The sequence below is a fragment of the Astyanax mexicanus genome, chromosome 14 (assembly GCF_023375975.1).
Source record: "Astyanax mexicanus isolate ESR-SI-001 chromosome 14, AstMex3_surface, whole genome shotgun sequence".
Classification (NCBI taxonomy): domain Eukaryota; kingdom Metazoa; phylum Chordata; class Actinopteri; order Characiformes; family Acestrorhamphidae; genus Astyanax; species Astyanax mexicanus.
This window is the reverse complement of record NC_064421.1, coordinates 35,010,456-35,029,498: the sequence shown is the minus strand read 5'-3', so window position 1 is coordinate 35,029,498 and position 19,043 is coordinate 35,010,456. Positions and strand designations below refer to the sequence as shown.

General features: G+C 38.2%; 1 protein-coding gene across 2 annotated transcripts; it reads left to right on the top strand.

Annotated features, from left to right (window-relative positions):
* Positions 1–679: 679 nt before the first annotated feature.
* On the top strand, positions 680–17,427 carry grhl3 (grainyhead-like transcription factor 3). Of its 2 annotated transcripts, none has more exons than XM_007240587.4 (15): positions 680–832; positions 3,173–3,338; positions 3,683–3,747; positions 4,478–4,733; positions 5,028–5,116; positions 5,469–5,619; positions 7,992–8,103; positions 8,520–8,614; positions 9,863–10,021; positions 10,941–11,022; positions 11,645–11,769; positions 13,466–13,610; positions 13,915–14,000; positions 14,346–14,410; positions 16,397–17,427. In XM_007240587.4, the coding sequence occupies exons 1-15, from the start codon at positions 816–818 to the stop codon at positions 16,512–16,514; spliced, it is 1,731 nt and encodes a 576-aa protein (XP_007240649.3). In that variant the 5' UTR covers positions 680–815; the 3' UTR covers positions 16,515–17,427. The 2 variants fall into 2 exon arrangements, with proteins under 2 accessions (XP_007240649.3, XP_007240648.3); XM_007240586.4 differs by having other exon boundaries at positions 681–832; positions 5,466–5,619.
* The last annotated feature ends 1,616 nt before the right edge of the window (positions 17,428–19,043 follow it).

Sequence of the window (19,043 nt, the reverse complement as noted above, 5' to 3'; positions counted from 1 at the left end):
TTGCTTACACAGTGCACTTTTAGATAACTGTAGATGCTGCGCATTCTTTCATATACACTCCATTCCATCTAAATATACTAGTTAAACTGATTTTAAATTAGAATAGTTAAAAAGAGAGAAAATAAAGTCTTCTACATTAAGTTAGATCATGGTTTTGTTTCTTCTATATCATTATATCACTACAGTTCATAAATGTATATATCCTGCATTTACAAACTACCTAATAAAAAAACTGTTTTAATACAAAAATATAAAAGAGAAATGAAACCGGCTCCAGAACTCTTCCACTGGCCATAAACCTTTAGTTTTACTGGCAGAGACCAAAACCTCTGAGTGTTTGATCCAGTGTCAGATCCACACGATGATACCAGGCCTTCATTAGCATAATAAAGGGCCGCTCTCTCAGCCTGCCTTTAGTTTCTGACTGTAAATAACACTCACTTCACACCTGCCTGGATAAAACTCAGCCTTTTATTACATGTGTTAATTTCTCACACTCACACACACACACACACACTCTCAAACACACACCTGCCCGAGTTTCTCCCCAGCACAGCGAGGGTTACTGCCAGCCTATCCACCTGTACCATCACACACCTGTCCCGGCTTCTGTTGGCCAATCAGATGCGAGTGTGCGAAACGCTTACCTGTGCCTGGGTATTTAAATGTGCAAGTAGCTGCAGGTTCCAAATCAAACCCTCTTCACTCAGCGGGATACACACACATACACTCACACACACATCTGGCTCTCAGCTGTAACCACACGAGGGGAGCGCAAAGAACGGATTTTATTTCTGCCGCCTCTCAGGGAAGAAATGACCAAAGAGATTGAGTAAGTTTTGACTTAATTTGTTTGTCAGCATTATTGTAGTTTATAGCATCTAACATATGTAATACGTATAAATGTAATGTTATACAAACTTGAAAACCTAAAAAACTTTAAAATGAGTTTTAAATTTAGAATTTTCAACATTTCTTTTTTACATGTGATAATTGACATAAATCTTAATAGCATACAAATCATTTTAAAATAGTTACATTTATATAGTTATATAACGCAATCTCAACTGTCAAATGTAATTTGTGCTTGTCAGTTTGTTCACTAGAGTTTTAGAGAGTTAACTCCAGACAGTTTGTGGGTTCTCATTAAATTACTTTTAAATAAATAGTAACAATAATAATAATAATATTCTCTAAATCTTAATTCAGAATGTAATGAACTTCTAACACTGCAGTTGTTTACAGTAAATATAAGATCAAATCTAAATATAAGGGCAAAAATCTAATTTGATTACTGTATCAGTTCTCAAATTACAATTTCTTATTTCAATTTCTTAATATTTCACTGGTTTATTTCCATCATTATATCAAAATAAATGGACCAACAGAGAATTATTTGTAACAAAATCACTTTTATATTGGCTTAACATTGAAAGTATGTACATTGAAATGAATTAATGAAGATAAAAAAATACATAATTATTGTTTAAGAAGAAAGGTTTGCAATATACTTTTATAATTTTTTAGGACTGGTCCTTTAGCTAAAAAATCTAGATTTTCGAATAACCTTTTATAATCAATATAATATTTTATTCATCATGTGTATTTTATTTATCATGAAATTCTCATACAATATAAAATGCCACATATATCATAACCTGAAGTGATAAATGTGTGTGACAGCGATGGTATACAGTATTTTTTGTATTATTTCAGCTCATCCGTGTGACTGGGAGTGTGTGTTTACATCTCAGCACGTCGGCTGGAGTTTCGCTGCTCTAAGCTCTGACACCCCATCCCGTTTCTGTCAGAAAGAGTACATGGGGATGGCTTTTAGAGATAGCTGACACCCTACACACACACACACACACACACACACACACACGGTGACACTGAAACACACACACACACACATTCTCTCACAGACACGCACAGTGCAGTGTTCTGTGTAAGAGAGAATAATTATAGTAGGTGTCTGTCAGTGTCTGCTGACAGAGGGGCTTCTGCACACAAAGGCCGGTCTGCTGCTTACTGTAACAAAGATACTCAATACAGCCATTCACAAATCCCGTCTTCCCCAACCTAAACATCCAGAGATACAGAACAGTTATAACATGTTACACTATGTGGACAAAAATATTGGTACACCTGATCATTTGTGGTAGATCTCAGATCGCATTGTTGATTTTTCAACATTGTTTATTTCCATATCAATCAGCAACAAGATAAGCATTCGTGAGGGTTCTACTGCCCCACAGCCCTGATAGCCCACACTTGCATTAGACATGGAGCCAGCAGGTTTATGTTTGATCTGCTCCAGAGAATCCTAATATATTGGCAGTTATTTTTTTCTCTACAGTGCCCTAAATAAACTCTGTGTAAGTGTCAGCATAGGGGGCTTAACCCAAGCTGAAAGTGCATTCATCAGAAGGGGTGTCCGCTCCACAAACATTTGGGCAGCTTAGAAAGGAAAGAAACAGGAAGGGTCTAGAAGTTCCACTGTAAAAAGGAACGTGTTGTTGCTTTGCTGAAGTAAATCTAAAGCTAAAGTGTGGAGAGCTCAGCTGATAAAGCACTAGCTGTGTGGTGCAAACCCAATGTTTGCTTGCTAGCCGCTAATCCAGGGGGGGCAAGGGAGTGAAAGGTCCCCTCAAACAAATCCCACTTAGGCCCTGTTTGAGGAGTAAGTGATCCCTCCCTAATGCCTGGCTTTGGGTTTGTTTTCTCCTCGACAAACTGACTTTGCGCAGCACAAGCTGGCCTAAGAACAGCGTAAACAAAAATACAGTGAGTTAACTAAACGAGCAATCTCAGTCGCTGACAGTGGTTTTACTCTCACTTCACCCCCGCAGGACAGGACTGCCGAGGGTAGCCGTGTTTCAGCAGGTTTGATGTGTGACAGTGATGTAAACAAAGAGTCTCCAGATTTGTGTTTTTGCAATCGAAACTGCTGGCAGCCTCGGGGCGAAACTCAGCAGGAGCAGGAGCGGAGTATGGCTATTACAGTTAGACGAGCGCTGCCACATGTTCTGCTCTGCTTTTGAGAATTGTGACTATCAGCGTATACATCTTACCTGCTTTGGAAGGTTTTCAGGACTTCCTGGAAAACGGTACATTTGGAAAAATGAAGGATGCAATGTCTAATATTACTAATCTCGCTCTATCACTGCAGGGCGCTGATGATTTTGCAGAACGAGAATTTTAACTACCCGCGCTACCCTGACAGTTACCTCATGGATTCTTGGAGCTACCTGGACAGTGTCGACATCAAGACCAAACCCAAGCTGTCCACTGAAGACGACCTCTCCAGCATCCCCCTTTACTTTGACACTTGCAAGGTAAATTCTATACCAGTTGGACTATTGTACCAGCATTTAAAAACCAACAAATAGTGGTTTATACTCATCTAACGCTACTGTGGTGCTGGATGATCAGCATATCCATATCCAAAACTCAACAGTTACTGGTTTACAGTATCCTGGTTGAGTGAGGTGGTACCAGCATGTTTAGAATAGTCTAAACCCAACTAATACTAGTTTATACTGCTGGTCAATATATACATTTCTATTCATAACCCAAACCTACCGAACCAATGCTGATTGTACTGGTCTGAGCTGATTATTTTTTAACAGAATTAAAGTTTGATTAAATGACTAACTGATTACTGTGTCAATCTTTCCAGACTCCAAAAGAGCAGAAGATGACCTCCTGTTCTCGTGCTGGCACTTTGTTCAAACCCCTGGAGAGGTAAAACCCAGCTCAATCAATCATGTCTGATCTTATTCACTGTATGAATTAATTCACACCCTCCCCATTAAAAGCAAAGCCTCATGAGTTTTTCTCACACAGACACAGAGTGAGAAGGGCAGGGGTGTGTACCTGTCCGACCACAAGGACAGACAAGAGGGACAGGTGTACAAAACCCAGCATAGGTGTTTCTCACAAGCTAACCTTTATTTCGGTGTGTGTGGAGAGAGGGCTAGCAGGATTACCTCAGGTTTAGTTGAGGTCAGGTTTGGTTTAAGATGCTAATCCTCTTCCCCATCCCACCCCAGAGAGGACTGAGTCAGCGGCTTTTGTCCTGTTGAAAAATGGCAGGCGATTGGGAGCTGTGTGGTTTTCCCTTGTGTTGGAATCTGAGAGAAAGGCAAACAGCAGCAGAGATGTGGATTAGGCTGCAAACAGCTCCCACCCAGCTTTATGTGCACTCTCCTCAAACAGTGCTGAGATTGAGAGTCACTGCTGTTGACTTTAACACTTTGTACATTGTACACGGCTTGTTCTTTACTAGCGTTAGTGTTTGTACGAGTGACGAGTGAGAACATTATACAATCACAGTTAGATCGGTATCACTGTTTGGTCATTTTTCTTAGCAGCAGCATAGACCTTCCTGCAGTCTGCAACCCATACAATTCATATATATATAAATATATAAATATAATATAAATGTTTACACTTTTTAAATGTTTTTCTCAAGAACATCCAACGGTTCCTCCCCTGAGCTGACCACTCTGGAGAACTCCCACATCATGAAGCTGCTTTCCGAGAACATTTCCGCCAGCCAATCACAAGTCACAAAGCAGGTGTCACCAGGCAACAGCAGCTACATTCAGACCATGGCCGGAGACACCTACGACAAGCAGGTCATCAACAACATTGTCGAATCCCTTTTGCTGACAACACAACCAAAACCATGGCATTCAGACACCACTTACCCAGACAACAGCAGTGAAGTACGTTTTTTTTTTTTTTTCAGTTTTTCTGTGTTCTTATTGTATTTGTGTGTTTATTCAACATACGTGAATCATTTTATACACGTTAATATAATTCATTAAAATTTGCCTAGACAAACAAACTAAAAATAAACAAAAAAACAATCCAAATGTAAATGCGGTGCTGTAAATGAATTAAATGGTTGCAAAAAAATTCAGTCATTTCATCATGAAGCGATTAATTCATACAAAATGATTCAGGATTTACTTCAGAATAATAAATAATGTTGTTTATCTTCTTCTTTTCTATCACAGCAGCCCCTAGGCTACACCAGTGAATTTGTGGGACACCCCAGCCCCGTTTACTCTGACTCCTACTCCAACTCGCCTCCAGAGAGATACAGGTGAGTCTGGCTTTAATCACAAACCTGCTCTTCACAATGTCAGTCATTTGTCTCTGTTATTGGGCACCTCTAAGACTCTGACCTTTGACCCATGCCAGGATTACAGTGCTGCAGGGACGAGGCTATTTGGTTGACCTTCTGTGGCTTAAAGCCTCAGGAGTCTGGACCTGTTTGTTTAAATATAATGACTAAAGTGCATTTTAATTACTTAGACTATGTGAAGAATTCCAGGAGTCCAGTTCAGCATTTTTGCTCTGTTTGTTTACTGAGTAAATCTGTAAAGTCACAAATAATTCAGATAAAGTAGTTGAATATGTTTTGACTTGAGTTTTTGGGTTATGTTTTGTAGCAGGAATGATTTTCAGTTCATTCTTGGCGCCCCACAAGCCTCCCAGAACAAAAACACTGAGGTGCCCATGGTCTACCTCAACAAGGGTCAGTTCTACCCCATCACCCTGCAGGGAGTGGACAGCAGCGCCGGAGTGTCCTGCAGCAAAGTGAAGGTGAGCTAACTTTATAGCGTCTCTTAGTGTTGGTGTCAATACCTCACAGTACACATACAGCTCTGGGAAAAAAATAAGAGACCACTTAAAAAAAGTTGGATGATCACAAATCATCAAACCAAGCTAAACTGCTTGAATGTTTGTACCAGGAGTGGCATAAAGTTATACAAAAGCAGTGTGTAAGACTGGTGGAGGACATGCCAAGATACATGAAAACTGTGATTAAAAACCAGGGTTATTCCACTAAATATTGATTTCTGAACTTTATGAATATGAATTTGTTTTCTTTGCATTGTTTGAGGTCTGAAAGCTCTGCATCTTTTTTGGTATTTCAGCCATTTCTTATATTCTGCAAATGAATGCTCTAAATGACAATATTTTTATTTGGAATTTAGGAGAAATGTTGTCCGTAGTTTGTAGAATAAAACAACAATTTTCATTTTTCTTAAACATAGACATATAGAAACTGAAGTGGTCTCTTAATTTTTTCAAGAGCTGTACATATAAATACTATATGTACACAACTTTTCTAATTAATGCAGTTCATCTATTCAGCTATTTTAAGATGTACCCATTGTTGTTCAGAGTGTCCCTTTTATCTTCCTCATCCATTTAGAGAAGCAGATGAATATAAACATGTTATTGTCACTATGTTTAATGCCAGGCATACACTTACTTTGCAATACCTTAGAAATCAGAGAAAGATGAATGAATGAACAGGTGTCTCAATATTTTTGTCATATACTGTACCTAGAGAAAAACATCAATATGGATATAATAGAGATACAAGACATTAGTGGGGCATTGTTAATTGTTAGAATCTCTTTCTATATATAGAGATTGTTACATAAATAATGAATTATGTATAATATGCAGTTAAAAACAGCAGTTAAATAAAAAATGGCACCTGAGAGCGATATAGGCTCTCATAAATTATTATTTTGGGCCTGGGGAAAGAAGCTGACAGTTGGCCTTTAAAGCTGTTGTTCTGGATCGTTCTGAGACTGATTGATGCGAGCGCTAAAGGCTAAACGCACTAACTGTGCTAATTTTGAGAAAGATCATTTAATATTCAGCACTGAAAAGATGTGGGTCATTACAGAGAGAATGATTCTGGTTACATTATTCATGATTTAGCTCTTACCGGTAGTTTTCCAGTGAGTTTCCAGCAGGAAATGTGGAATAACCTGTCCTGGTTCAGCAGTGTGTCTCAGGGAGTAGATTTTTGTATTTTTCACTAATGAATGTTAACAATGACGTAAAAACCACCCCGTCCCTCCTGATTAGAAGTTAAAGCTCTTCTTTTAAAGCTGTATTCTTGTAGTGGAGTGTGATTGACGTGTGTGAGGTGTGTGACGGCATCAGGCCTAAGGAGCAAATGCTGCCTTTGGAAGAGCCCAACACAAACCTGTGCGTGCAAACCCGGCCGGGCTGTGCCCCACAGCCTTTAGCGCACAGCCAGCGGTGACTAAAGCCTCAGAGATGGGGAGAGAGGGGTGTGACACACTGGGTTTTGTCACAAGGCATCCCAATTTGCGCACACACACACACACAAACACACACACACACACACACACACATAAGAGCTAAGAGTCTCTGACAAAAGCGGTAAACACAGGTATTAACTCGATGAGAAATCATAGCATTGGAGCTGTCACGAATTAGCACTGAGAAAAGGTGACCATTTCCTCAAGCATTTGTTTGTTTCTTGGGTTCTTTTTATGTTAAAATGGTATTATAATATAATATGACATGTATTTTTCTATAATTAAAATGTCATTCCAAAATAAATTTGACACAATAAATGTATTGATGAGTATATTGCTTGTCAATGTCAAAATACTTCAATTAATTGCTTAATCTTTACTTCAATTAATTGCTTAAAATTTTGTCCATTTTATAAATTGGAAAAAAAAATCGATATTTTTTTCAATATATGAAAATAGCAAAACAATATTTTTAAAAATGGAGTTAAATGTATTTTTAAATATTTATTTTTGGAAAATATACAATATAATTGACCAATATATATATTTTACAATAAGTATTTTACAATATACTGTATATCAAATGATCCAGTTGCATCTTTAATGTGTATCCGTATACATTAATGTTTTATTGTTATTCACATACATAACTTTAAGGCTACATATTTTTCCTTGGTATATTGCTTCATACATTTTAAAATAAATGTTAATATATTGACTATGTATGCAATATATTCTGGAATACATTTTATGGTGGGAATATATTTTGGAATATGTATAAATATATGTATAAATATTCATCTCAATATATTTTACCGCTTTTTATGGGTGAATGCTAATAATCTCTAATATATCTATCTTTTTCTTCCTCTCTTATTGTATCAGACTGTAATCATGGCAGTGTTTGAGAATGATAAGAGTGCGGAGATGCAGCTGAAGTGTTGGAATCACTGGCACTCGCGGCAGCCGACGGCTAAGCAGAGGGTCATCGACATTGGTATGTTAACACACTAAAACAAACTAAACAAAGCAAACAAACAGAACAGAATAAAACACAACCCCAGCTGAAGGTTATAAGATGTATTTTGACATTGACAAGGAATATATTAATTAATACAAGTCTGCCCATATGAAAATTCCCAACATTGGTCCTAAACTATCTGTCTACCTAATAAACTCTGCTTTACACTTCCCCCTTTGATCTGAATTCTTACTTATTTAACATATCTATCCCTACACTGGAGATATGAGATAAAAGCACTGTAAACGTATACCTCAGGAATTAGCACCTATCACAGGGCAACCAACTCTTTCCTTTTCCTCCAAAACAATGCACTGATAAATAACTGATAAACTGATAAATATTAAAATTTGACACGATTGATGATTTACTATTTATCCTTTATTCCACAGCTGACTATAAAGAAGTGTTCAGTGGAATCAGCAATGTGGAGGAGGTCGCGTTCAATGCCTTATCCTTCATCTGGAACATTAATGAAGAAGCTAAGGTACAAATGTGTGTGTGTGTGTGTGTGTATGTGTGTCTGTGTCAGAAAGCCAAAGGAATTCTTGGCATGTCACCACTCTAGGCACCTGTCACGACAACAGGGAAGGAGGGAGGGAGATAGAAAGACATAAAGAGAAAGAGAGAGAATATCCTGAGGCAGTTTAGGGCGGGACGGCGAAACCAAGAACAGGTGGAGGAGTGAAAGATCACCAATAAGAAAATAAAAAAATAAAAAAACAACACACCTGCTAATTATCCAAAAACAACAAAGGAATTAAAGACATGAGAATATGAAAATGAAATGAAAAGTATTGTATAATAGTTAAATAGTAATATTATATATATATAATAGTACTGTATAATCAGGCAATATTATACATCCTGTCTATATATTTTTTTTATAAATATAATGTTGGTGATGGTGGGCTACATTATCTGGACCTCACAGCAGTGCTCCATAATCTAGTATAAAGTCCTCCCTTGACAGTAGAGACAGTTATTCCATCTTGTTTTTTATACAGTATATGTAATATACAAATGGCAAAATATAATTATCATCCATTATTGTTGTACATTCACTAGCACTGATCTCAGAACAGTTTCTATATGCTTACATAAATGCATTACCGGGCCTAGTCTAGTAGGTATTATCCTCTAAGTTGTTTAAGCTTTTCTTTCTTTATCGGCTATGGTTCTAGACGTGTTCCGTCACGCTCTGTTTGTCCCTCTTTCAATCCACACCTTTTCCTTTTAAAAGCAAAAAAAAAAGTGCTACGTAATCACCGCCCACACCACCAGACGGTCCTTCTCTCACACAGGACCAGGCTGGGTCATCCCTGATATAATCTGCTCTTCTCTAACAGAAGTTCATAAGTGACAGATTACATCTCTCTATGGTGTGATTGCAGCAAACAGACAGAGGGTCATGACCTTTCACAGGTGAATCAGGAACATTGTCAAGTCCTGATCTAATGGTGCAATAATGGCTAACAATAATCTCTGCAATGTTCACCAGTATTGTTGAGCCTCATAATATGTCTGGTCCTGAAATAATAGAATAATAGAAATAATTACAATCTGTCAGGATGAGCCTGCAGATCATGTAAACATTATGGAGCATTATAAAGTGCCCTCTTCATTTCCTGTTGTCTATTACAATCTGTCAAAATTAACAAATTGGTTATATAAATATTAAAGCATACCTTAAAGTTAGATTCTAACCTGAGTATGTTTTTTTTTTTTTTTACAGGTGTACATTGGCATTAATTCCCTCAGCACAGACTTTTCCTCTCAGAAAGGCGTGAAGGGTCTCCCTCTGAACTTACAGATTGACACCTATGACTTCAGCTCCGGCTCCAACCACCTCATCCACAGAGCTGCCTGCCAGATCAAGATATTCTGTGATAAGGTGCGCTTAGCTTTTCTCTTATATCTGATTACGTTTATGAAGTAGCTAAAAAAATTAAGAGTTGAGTTGAGTGTGTTAGAGCAGGTAAGCAGGTCCTCCATTCTTCATGTAACTGAATTGAGGCATTTCAAGAACATCAACTTTTCATTCTTGAAGGGAAATTCTATCACTAGTATTAGTGATAGATTTTTGTAATTATTATTTCAGTAGATCAGTGGAAACCTTTGCGATAAGAAATAAAAGGAGAGTTTTTTCTGATGGAAAGAATAAAAACACTGCGCTAATAGCATGCTCTTCAGATGCATTAGCATTGATCCCATTGTTCTTCTGTAATCTGATAAAGTTTTTCATGCCCACATATTCTCTTTATCTCCTTTATCTGATGCCCCGCCGGGGCCACCGCCACCTTTAGCCATGCTTATAGTGGTAGGAAGGAAAGACTAGCCTTAGAGATACTAGTGTCAGACTGGTTTAGCCTGTGCATCTCCACAAAAAGAGAAACCAGCCTGTTTTCATCAGATGGAGCGGAAAGCTTAACTTTTACGTGTTTTGTTGAGAAGCTACAAATCACTGACGTCAGTCAGATTGTGATCACAGTTAATTAAACCGAAAGGAGCCAAAGGTCCTTTTCAATGTCAGCAGCTCTTAAGGTTCACTTTCAAAATAAATACATAAATATATATTTAAGCTAGTATGAGAAGAAAAACACAACATATTGCTAAAGCCTCTAATCTGTATTAACCTAGCTGGTCTGGTGAATTTGCACTCCCAGCTAGTTTGCTGAATCTGATATAGTCTATTAATATTTATAAATGTTTAAAGTGAACAATTAATGTCATTGTTTTAATAAATAGATGATTTAATGTTCAGTTCTGAATTTCTCTCACAATGTAAACTGATTTGTTGTTTTGTCTGACAGGGAGCAGAAAGGAAGATGAGGGATGAAGAGCGGAAAAGAATAAAGAGGCGGACCAAAACCAGCGCAGACTCCACTAATAACAGTGAGTGCCAATCACACCCATCAGCCAATTACACAATTACACAGCACCATGCTTACTGTCACACAACCAATTACAGATTCCAGTAAAGGCTTTAGTATACGCCCAGCAACAAAACACTGCATTACTGAGAACTACCAACAGGCTAGAGCTGCCAAGGCTGTCAAAAGAAGCCTAGACTGAGAAAAGACTAAAACATTTCATTATTACTGTAAAACTTGAGCAAAATGAGACTTTTTCTCCTTACCCCAGTGTAGGCAACCAGCTATGTCATGTTTAGTGTCTGAAGCATGCTTCTTTAGTTTTACTTTAGCGCCACAAAGCTATCGTAGCTAACAAGCTTGAACAACAGAACAAGCTTGTAAAATAGTAACTAGCAAATTGCTAATAATCACACACACGCACGCAATACTGTATCTACAAACATGGACTGGTGTGTGCTAGGAGCCATTCCTTAGTTGCCTTGTCTGCGTGTTTCAGGTCATTGTCATGTTGGAAGATCCAGCCAAGTCCCATCCTTAATGCTTCTTCTTCCTCCAAACACAGGAGTGGGGTTGATAGCTCTGTGTGTTTTGTTGTCATGTTCTAGATCATTTGAGAACCACGTTTGTTTCCTGTTTTTTAGACGCCAGTAAAATTGTATCCAGCTCTATCGGGAAAGATTGTACCTTCTTTAAAACACTGGACGACCACGTCACTCAGCCTGTGCTGTTCATCCCCGAAACACACTACAGCAACATGCAGCGCCTGGTAGGTTCCTGACACACACACACAAACACACACACACTGTGAATGTATATTCCATATATACCACATATGCATATTATTACATGGCATATTCCTCGGGAACATTTTTTTCCATAGTTCGCACACCTCCACATACACACACACACACACACATATACACACACACACACACGTGAGACACCTCCAGGAATCCCAGGATCTGTGGTTAGCCTCAGCGCTGTTGAGTCATGTTCCATAACGCCTGGAGCTCAGAGACCGCAGGAAAAGTGTGGGAAAAAATGTAGTGGGCTGGGAAAAGCGAGAGCGAAAGTGTGTGTGATTGGCACATTATGGAGTTTACACGACAGCAAACGAAACTCACCTAAAGAGCCACGCTGACTGACATTCAGGATTACCCTTACTCTCTCTCTCTCTCACACACACACACACACACATACACAGATTTACACAGTTGAGTGGAAAAGGGAAACACACTGTGTTCTGACAGGGTCTCTTTCCCACAGTCTCAGGGAGAGGTGTGTGTGAATGTAATTCACCGGTTAGATAATATACACACACACGTGTTAACACACTAAAACATACTAAAACATATATACAGTACATATATTTATTTGTAGTGGGGAAAATAAATGTTTCATACACTGCCAATTTTGCATGTTTTTCCACATGCAAAGAATGGAGAGGTACATGTCAACTGTTCTAAAGAATCTAAAAAAATCGAGAACATCACCATTATTAAATAATTGATTTGCATTGTAATTAATTGCAACTGCAGATGTCAGATGTTTTCTGTAGTTTTTGATCAGCTTTGCACACACACCAACTGGAATTTGCATCCCATTCCTTCAAACAGATCTTCTCCAGATCTTTCAGGTTTCGGTTCTGTTGCTGGGCAACACTGAGTTTTAGGTCCATTCAAAGATTTTCTGTCAGGTTCAGGTCTGGAGACTGGCTAGGCCACTCCAGGACTTTGAAATGCTTCTTAACGAGCTACTGCTTAGTTGTCCTCGCTGTGTGTTTTGGGTCATTGTCATGTTGTCATCCTCCGTTTAATAAGGTCAAGTCGTCCCAGTGTTCCCCTTTACAGAAAATCCCCTCAAAATATGACGTTTCCACCCCCATGTTTCATGGTTAGGACAGTGTTCTTGGAAGGTTGTACTCATCCTTCTTCTACCTTCAAAAAAATCCAACAGGATTCTGGTTGCTTGGTAGTTGATCAAATACTTATTTCATACAAAAAAAGCAAATTAATTATTAAAGATCATATAGTGTAAATTTCACACAGTTAAAGTGTATCTATAATAAATATAACAGACCCCATCCATTCTTTGCAGGTGGATAAACTTGCAAAATTGGCAAATACTTATTTTTTCCACTGTATTTATACAGCAAAATGTGTGCTGATTGTAAATCATGACAGTACGATTCAAACTAAATCCAATTAAATCACTGTTACAAATACACCCCTAGCATGTGTATAAGAACATGAGAATGAAGCCTCTGATCCGGCGGTTAGATACACACTGCTGGAAGAGTGTGTTTGTGTCGTTATGTATTGCTAGGCTGCACCTGTACAGGTGAGATAACGATAAGATCGTCTGGACCACCGCGCTCCAGAGCGACAGGGGAAACGAGAGCGCTCTTACGTGGCCTGTTCAGTTTCTCTGGTGCTGATGCTGATTTTATCTGCTTCCCACAGGCTCCCCCTCTTTCCAGTGTGGAGGAGAACGAGAGGAGCTCGCTGAAGCGCATGGCCGGCTACGACTCGGGGGAGAGCAGCCCACCAGCCAGCAAACAGCCACGCAGAGAACAACAACAACAACAACAACAACAACAACAGAGAGGTAAACAACACCACAACACTGCATATTCACTCACTCACATTAACTCACACAGGGGTACAGACTGCTAAACACAACACAGTAATAGGGGTAGTGGAATGGTATGGATGGTATGAATTGTTATATGTATAGTGATTGGTGTGCATGAGTGTGATGTAAGTACTGGGATGGATATTGGTGGGTATAGGTGTTGGGGTGGACAGGATTATTGGTATATGGTTGCACAACACAACACTACGGAATCCAACAGAACGCACGTCAGAAGTTAAGGTTAATGTTGTTGGTTTGTTTTTGTTTATGTTTGCAGTGCTGCTGTACGTCAGGCAGGAGACGGAGGAGGTTTTTGACGCCCTCATGCTCAACTCGCCCACCCTGAAGGGCCTGCAGCAAGCGGTCAGTTCAGACTCTCTTTATCTCCTTTTCTGTACTTCTTTCTTTGTGTGCTATTATTTTGTTAACTTTTCCCCAGATGAGCCTTTTGTTTTTGTTTTCATACTCTACCCTTTATCAGAAATATTTGCCTGTTTCTTATCCTTTTTTATCCTGCTATCCATCGCTTTCATTTATTTTACTTCAATTCTTTCCTGCAGTCTCTCTGCAATCAAATGTTCTGCCTCTTTGTTGTTTCTAAGTTATTATCATTGTGTGTTTTTTCCCCTTCTTTCTCACACTTCTGAAGATGTTGAAATGTGTGAAATGGGTGTGATACTTATCTCATTTCTTTCTTCTCGCTCTCAGATTTCAGAAAAGTATGGGCTGCAAGAAGACACCATTGGGAAAATCTTCAAGAAATGTAAAAGAGGGTGAGTAACATTTTTCTCTAAATTGTAAATTAGCGAGAAAAACAAAGGGAATCAGATGCAGACGAGATGTCTCTGAGGAGTGGGGTAGGTTGTGCCGGCTGGCGCTAATGACAGAGCGGGTGCAGGAGATAAAGGAAGGCTGGGACGTGTTGAAATGCCCTCTCAGAGGTGAGGCGAGTGGTTTTTGGGTTTTCCGTCAGCTCCTTGGAAGCTAAGCAGACGGACCGGGCCGACGAGAAGCCTTGTGGTATTTAGGAATGTCATAATTGCTGCTCGCTTTACAGGAAAGAAAGACTTTAGAACAAGAACAAAAGGAAGAGGAGCGAGCGGAGGACGGCGTGGTGTTTAATGTGTTCCGCCGTGCCCGCGGCACGGAGCAGATTACTGTACTGATAGGGACGAGGAAGAGAAAGATGAGGGTTCGATGAAGGTTTAGAAGGGTAGGCGTTTGATTGCGTAAGAGCAAAGAGCATGCAGTAATTAGGAGAACTGGAGAATTGCATTTGAGAACAGGCACTAGATAACTCTGCAACTGTTTATTAACTGAGACATAAAGTAAAGAGAAACTCCTGAGCTAAAGTTTGCTTTTTCATTGAATTGTTGGAGCTATAAGGCTGATGTATAAATAAGCAGCTGGTTATGTAGTTTCTGACAGTGTTTCTCATTTTAAATATACACATGGATTATCTCTGTATGAAATACTGTGATTTATGCGTGCTGTCCGCCCCGTGTTAATATCAGTCATCCGCTGCCTTAAGCAACTTAGCTGACCTGTCTCCTGATCTCAGGACTGTGTGATTGAGGGTCACTGACCTGTTCCGTCACCAGTCTGTCCTAAACAGTAAAACAAAACTGCACCGTTCACCATGATTGTGTTTTATGGCTGAGAGGGAGCCGGCCCCGGGCTGTAGACCCTCATCCACCCGCATGATGATAGCTGAGTTTAGAAGAGCAGGACAGGTTAGGTCACATTCTCTCTCGCTTTCCCCACCTCACGTCTTTAATCTGATGTATGCCGTGCCCTCGGGCTCAGCACACACACACACACGGGTAGAGAGTATCTGTGATTTATAACAGGTCTGCAGGTGCAGTGTTGCAGTGCAGCTCAAAATCTCAGCCTTTCAGTTTTTTCAATCTTTAAATAAAAAAAACATTAAATAAAAAGAAAGCTATATCCAATAAAAATGCATGAAGAATCTATGAATTAAGTTCAAATAAAATGACTATAATCACGTTTAAATTGACATACAAAAAAAGATACAATTAATGTTAATTTGTTACATTTTTTTTACTTTTACTATTATCTATTTCCTTATTTTATATTTTACTTTTTATGTGTTAAATTTTTTTAATGATATTTTAGAATTTTCTGTTTTACATATATATTAAATATATTAAATGTTAATTTTAAATAAGTACTTCTTTTATTTTTGTTTTATTTTTTACTATTTTATTTCTTATTATTTCTAAATTATTATTAAATGTGTTTAATCCCTTTTGCTGTTATAAAGGCTCAGCAACATTGTAAATGAGGGTCACCCTCAATGTTTTTTCCTGAGTGAAAATAAAGATTGATTGAAATTAAACATATATGGATAAGTTATGTGGAATGTAAAAAGGTTATTGCACATTTAAAATGTTTTATACTTTTAAGCGTCTAAAATGGCTAAATGTGTAAAACAAATGTCATGTTAGCAGAAGCCTATTGAGTATATAACTGTAAAAGCACATTCTTATATGCAAGACAATTTTAGTTTATTTATATAAATAATATGTATTATTTATTATAATTGTGTTTTTATATATATTGTCCATTATGCTAAGTAACTATAAATTGCTATAGATTAATAAAAGCAAATACATTATATCTGTATTATAAATCTGTATTCTATTATATTGTATATTTAATTAAATTGATTGAATTAAATACTTTATTAGCTATCCTGATCATCATTAACTCTTCTGTCTTATTTTTGTCTTTTTTAGGATTTTCGTAAACATGGATGACAACATCATTGAACATTACAGCAACCAATCAGCTTTCCTCATCGACATCTCCGAGGTCATGGTCAATCACTACCACGTGACATTAATGGAGTTATGAGTGACACTCTGATACAAGCTCCGCCCCTCCCTCCTGGATGTGTTCTCCCCCAACCTGCCAATTAAAAAGCACTGCTGGATACAGATTTGACTGGGCCATCGTTTTGTTGCCAAGGCAACAGTAGAACTCTGCATCCCAATGACATCTTCACATGTGTACAGTTACAGTTTATCCTTCGTTGATCATAAATATTTTATTGATTTATGACTTTTAATATGTTGCGAGCATCAAAAAATCGGGGCAAATAGTTTGCGTTGTAAATATAAAATTGTAAATAGAAATGAATATGGTAAATGAGAGAAGAGTATGTTTCAGTGAGCGTGATTGATGTATGTTGTGCTAATGTTTCAGTGATAGTCTTGCAAAGTCTGCCTGTTTTAAATCCCTCATCATTTCCGTGGGAGGAGTAAGAAATACGGTTATGGTATTGCTCACGCGTGCTGTTTGTTTGTGTTCGTCAGATTGTTTGTTGTTTTTATAATGCATGTTATTTAGCTGCCCAGACACTTTTGGTCAAGACACTGTAGCTTCACACCAGCCTGCCTGTTTCACAAGCCCCCAGAGGCCAGTTTCAGACCCCCAACCGCCGCACATTTCTGCCTTCATGTCCTGCGTTTCCATCAACCCACCAGATAGTACCACCCGTCACCGTTCCTCGGCTCCTCACATTTCGTCCTCCCACATTTAATTGAGTAATGAGTCCAAAAGAACCACTATGAAAATTTTATTCTCCCAACCCCCCCTCCCTTTCAAATTTCGTGGACATTTGTATGGAATTTTGCTTCACCGTAGTTTTATAACATTTCAACTGCTTTGAGCTTCTGCTCTGTATCGCTGATGTTTTACATCCTTATTTCCTTTTGTATTTCAGCTGATTTTATAAAATAAAAAAATAAAAGCAAAAATACAAAAACATTCTGAAAACATTCTGTTGATATTCTACACTTTACATGGTTCTAAATTCACCCTGAGTTTGATTTTGATACTTTCATATGAAAGAGATAAGGGGTTTCTAATAAAGTGGCCATTAAGTGAAAGTATAAATAGAAAGGGGTGTTTCTAATAAAGTGGCCATTGAGTGAAAGTATAAATAGAAAGGGGTGTTTCTAATAAAATGGCCATTGAGTGAAAGTATAAATAGAAAGGGGTGTTTCTAATAAAGTGGCCATTGAGCGAAAGTATAAATAGAAAGGGCTGTTTCTAATAAAATGGCCATTGAGTGAAAGTATAAATAGAAAGATGTGTTTCTAATAAAATGGCCACTGAGCGAAAGTATAAATAAAAAGGGGTGTTTCTAATAAAATGGCCACTGAGCGAAAGTATAAATAAAAAGGGGTGTTTCTAATAAAATGGCCACTGAGCGAAAGTATAAATAAAAAGGGGTGTTTCTAATAAAATGGCCACTGAGCGAAAGTATAAATAAAAAGGGGTGTTTCTAATAAAATGGCCACTGAGCGAAAGTATAAATAAAAAGGGGTGTTTCTAATAAAATGGCCACTGAGCGAAAGTATAAATAAAAAGGGGTGTTTCTAATAAAATGGCCACTGAGCGAAAGTATAAATAAAAAGGGGTGTTTCTAATAAAATGGCCACTGAGCGAAAGTATAAATAAAAAGGGGTGTTTCTAATAAAGTGGGTTGTTTTAAAAACATTTAAATATACCATTCTCATTATTATATGCCAAAGGAAATATGGAGTATTTTGGGGTGGAAAAATTCTGAAATACGAAAGATAAAAGAGAAAGATAAAAAGAGTAAACAAGCCCTGCCCTATCATGACTTCATTTCTCTCTCTTTCTCTCTGTCTCTCTCTCTCTCTGGGGTCTGTCGAAAACAGCAGGAAGGTTAAAAATAGCCTGAATTGAAAAATAACAAGATAGAAGTGAGGAAGCAGAGAGGGGAAGGTAAAATGAGGGGAGAGAGAGAGAGAGGGAGAGAGAGAGAGAGAGAGAGAGAGAGAGGGAACTGAAATAGAAGAAGATTGTAAGAGAGAAAAAGCAAGAGACAGAGGAGAGAGTGGACGAAAGAGTGAGAGTAGAGTGTGAGACAGAGATGGAGGAATAAATAAAGCAAAGATGGGAATGGAGAGGGGAAAAAAAGAGAGGATGAAAGTAAGGGAGAGCAAGGAGGAGACAGGGAGAGAGGTGGATTGAGAGAAAGGGTGCGAGAAAGAAGTGTGGGTGTATTTTGTTCCTTTAATAATTCCTTCTGGCGTCATGAGTTAGTCATGAGTACATGCGCACACACACACACACACACACACACACACACTCTGAACACTCAAAAACATCAGACTTACACAAACAAACAAAAACACATCTAACCCTGTTATGATTATATCTTTGGAACCATCACTTTATCTGTTAACATACACACACACACATACATACACACACACACACACATACTGGTGTACTTGAGGCATTTTAGTCTGACTGACTGACAAGTTTTTTTTTTTTCTGAAGATGTCACGCCAACTCTGAGCAAAAATATAAAGTAGTCATGGGACAGAAGTATGTACTGTAAATACC

Bases quoted from the DNA above. Each gene is read 5' to 3' on its own strand.
- grhl3 (XM_007240586.4), top strand. The intron at 5,117-5,465 runs GTGAGTCTGGCT...TATGTTTTGTAG, and splicing joins TCGCCTCCAGAGAGATACAG to CAGGAATGATTTTCAGTTCA. The intron at 8,104-8,519 runs GTATGTTAACAC...TTTATTCCACAG, and splicing joins GCAGAGGGTCATCGACATTG to CTGACTATAAAGAAGTGTTC.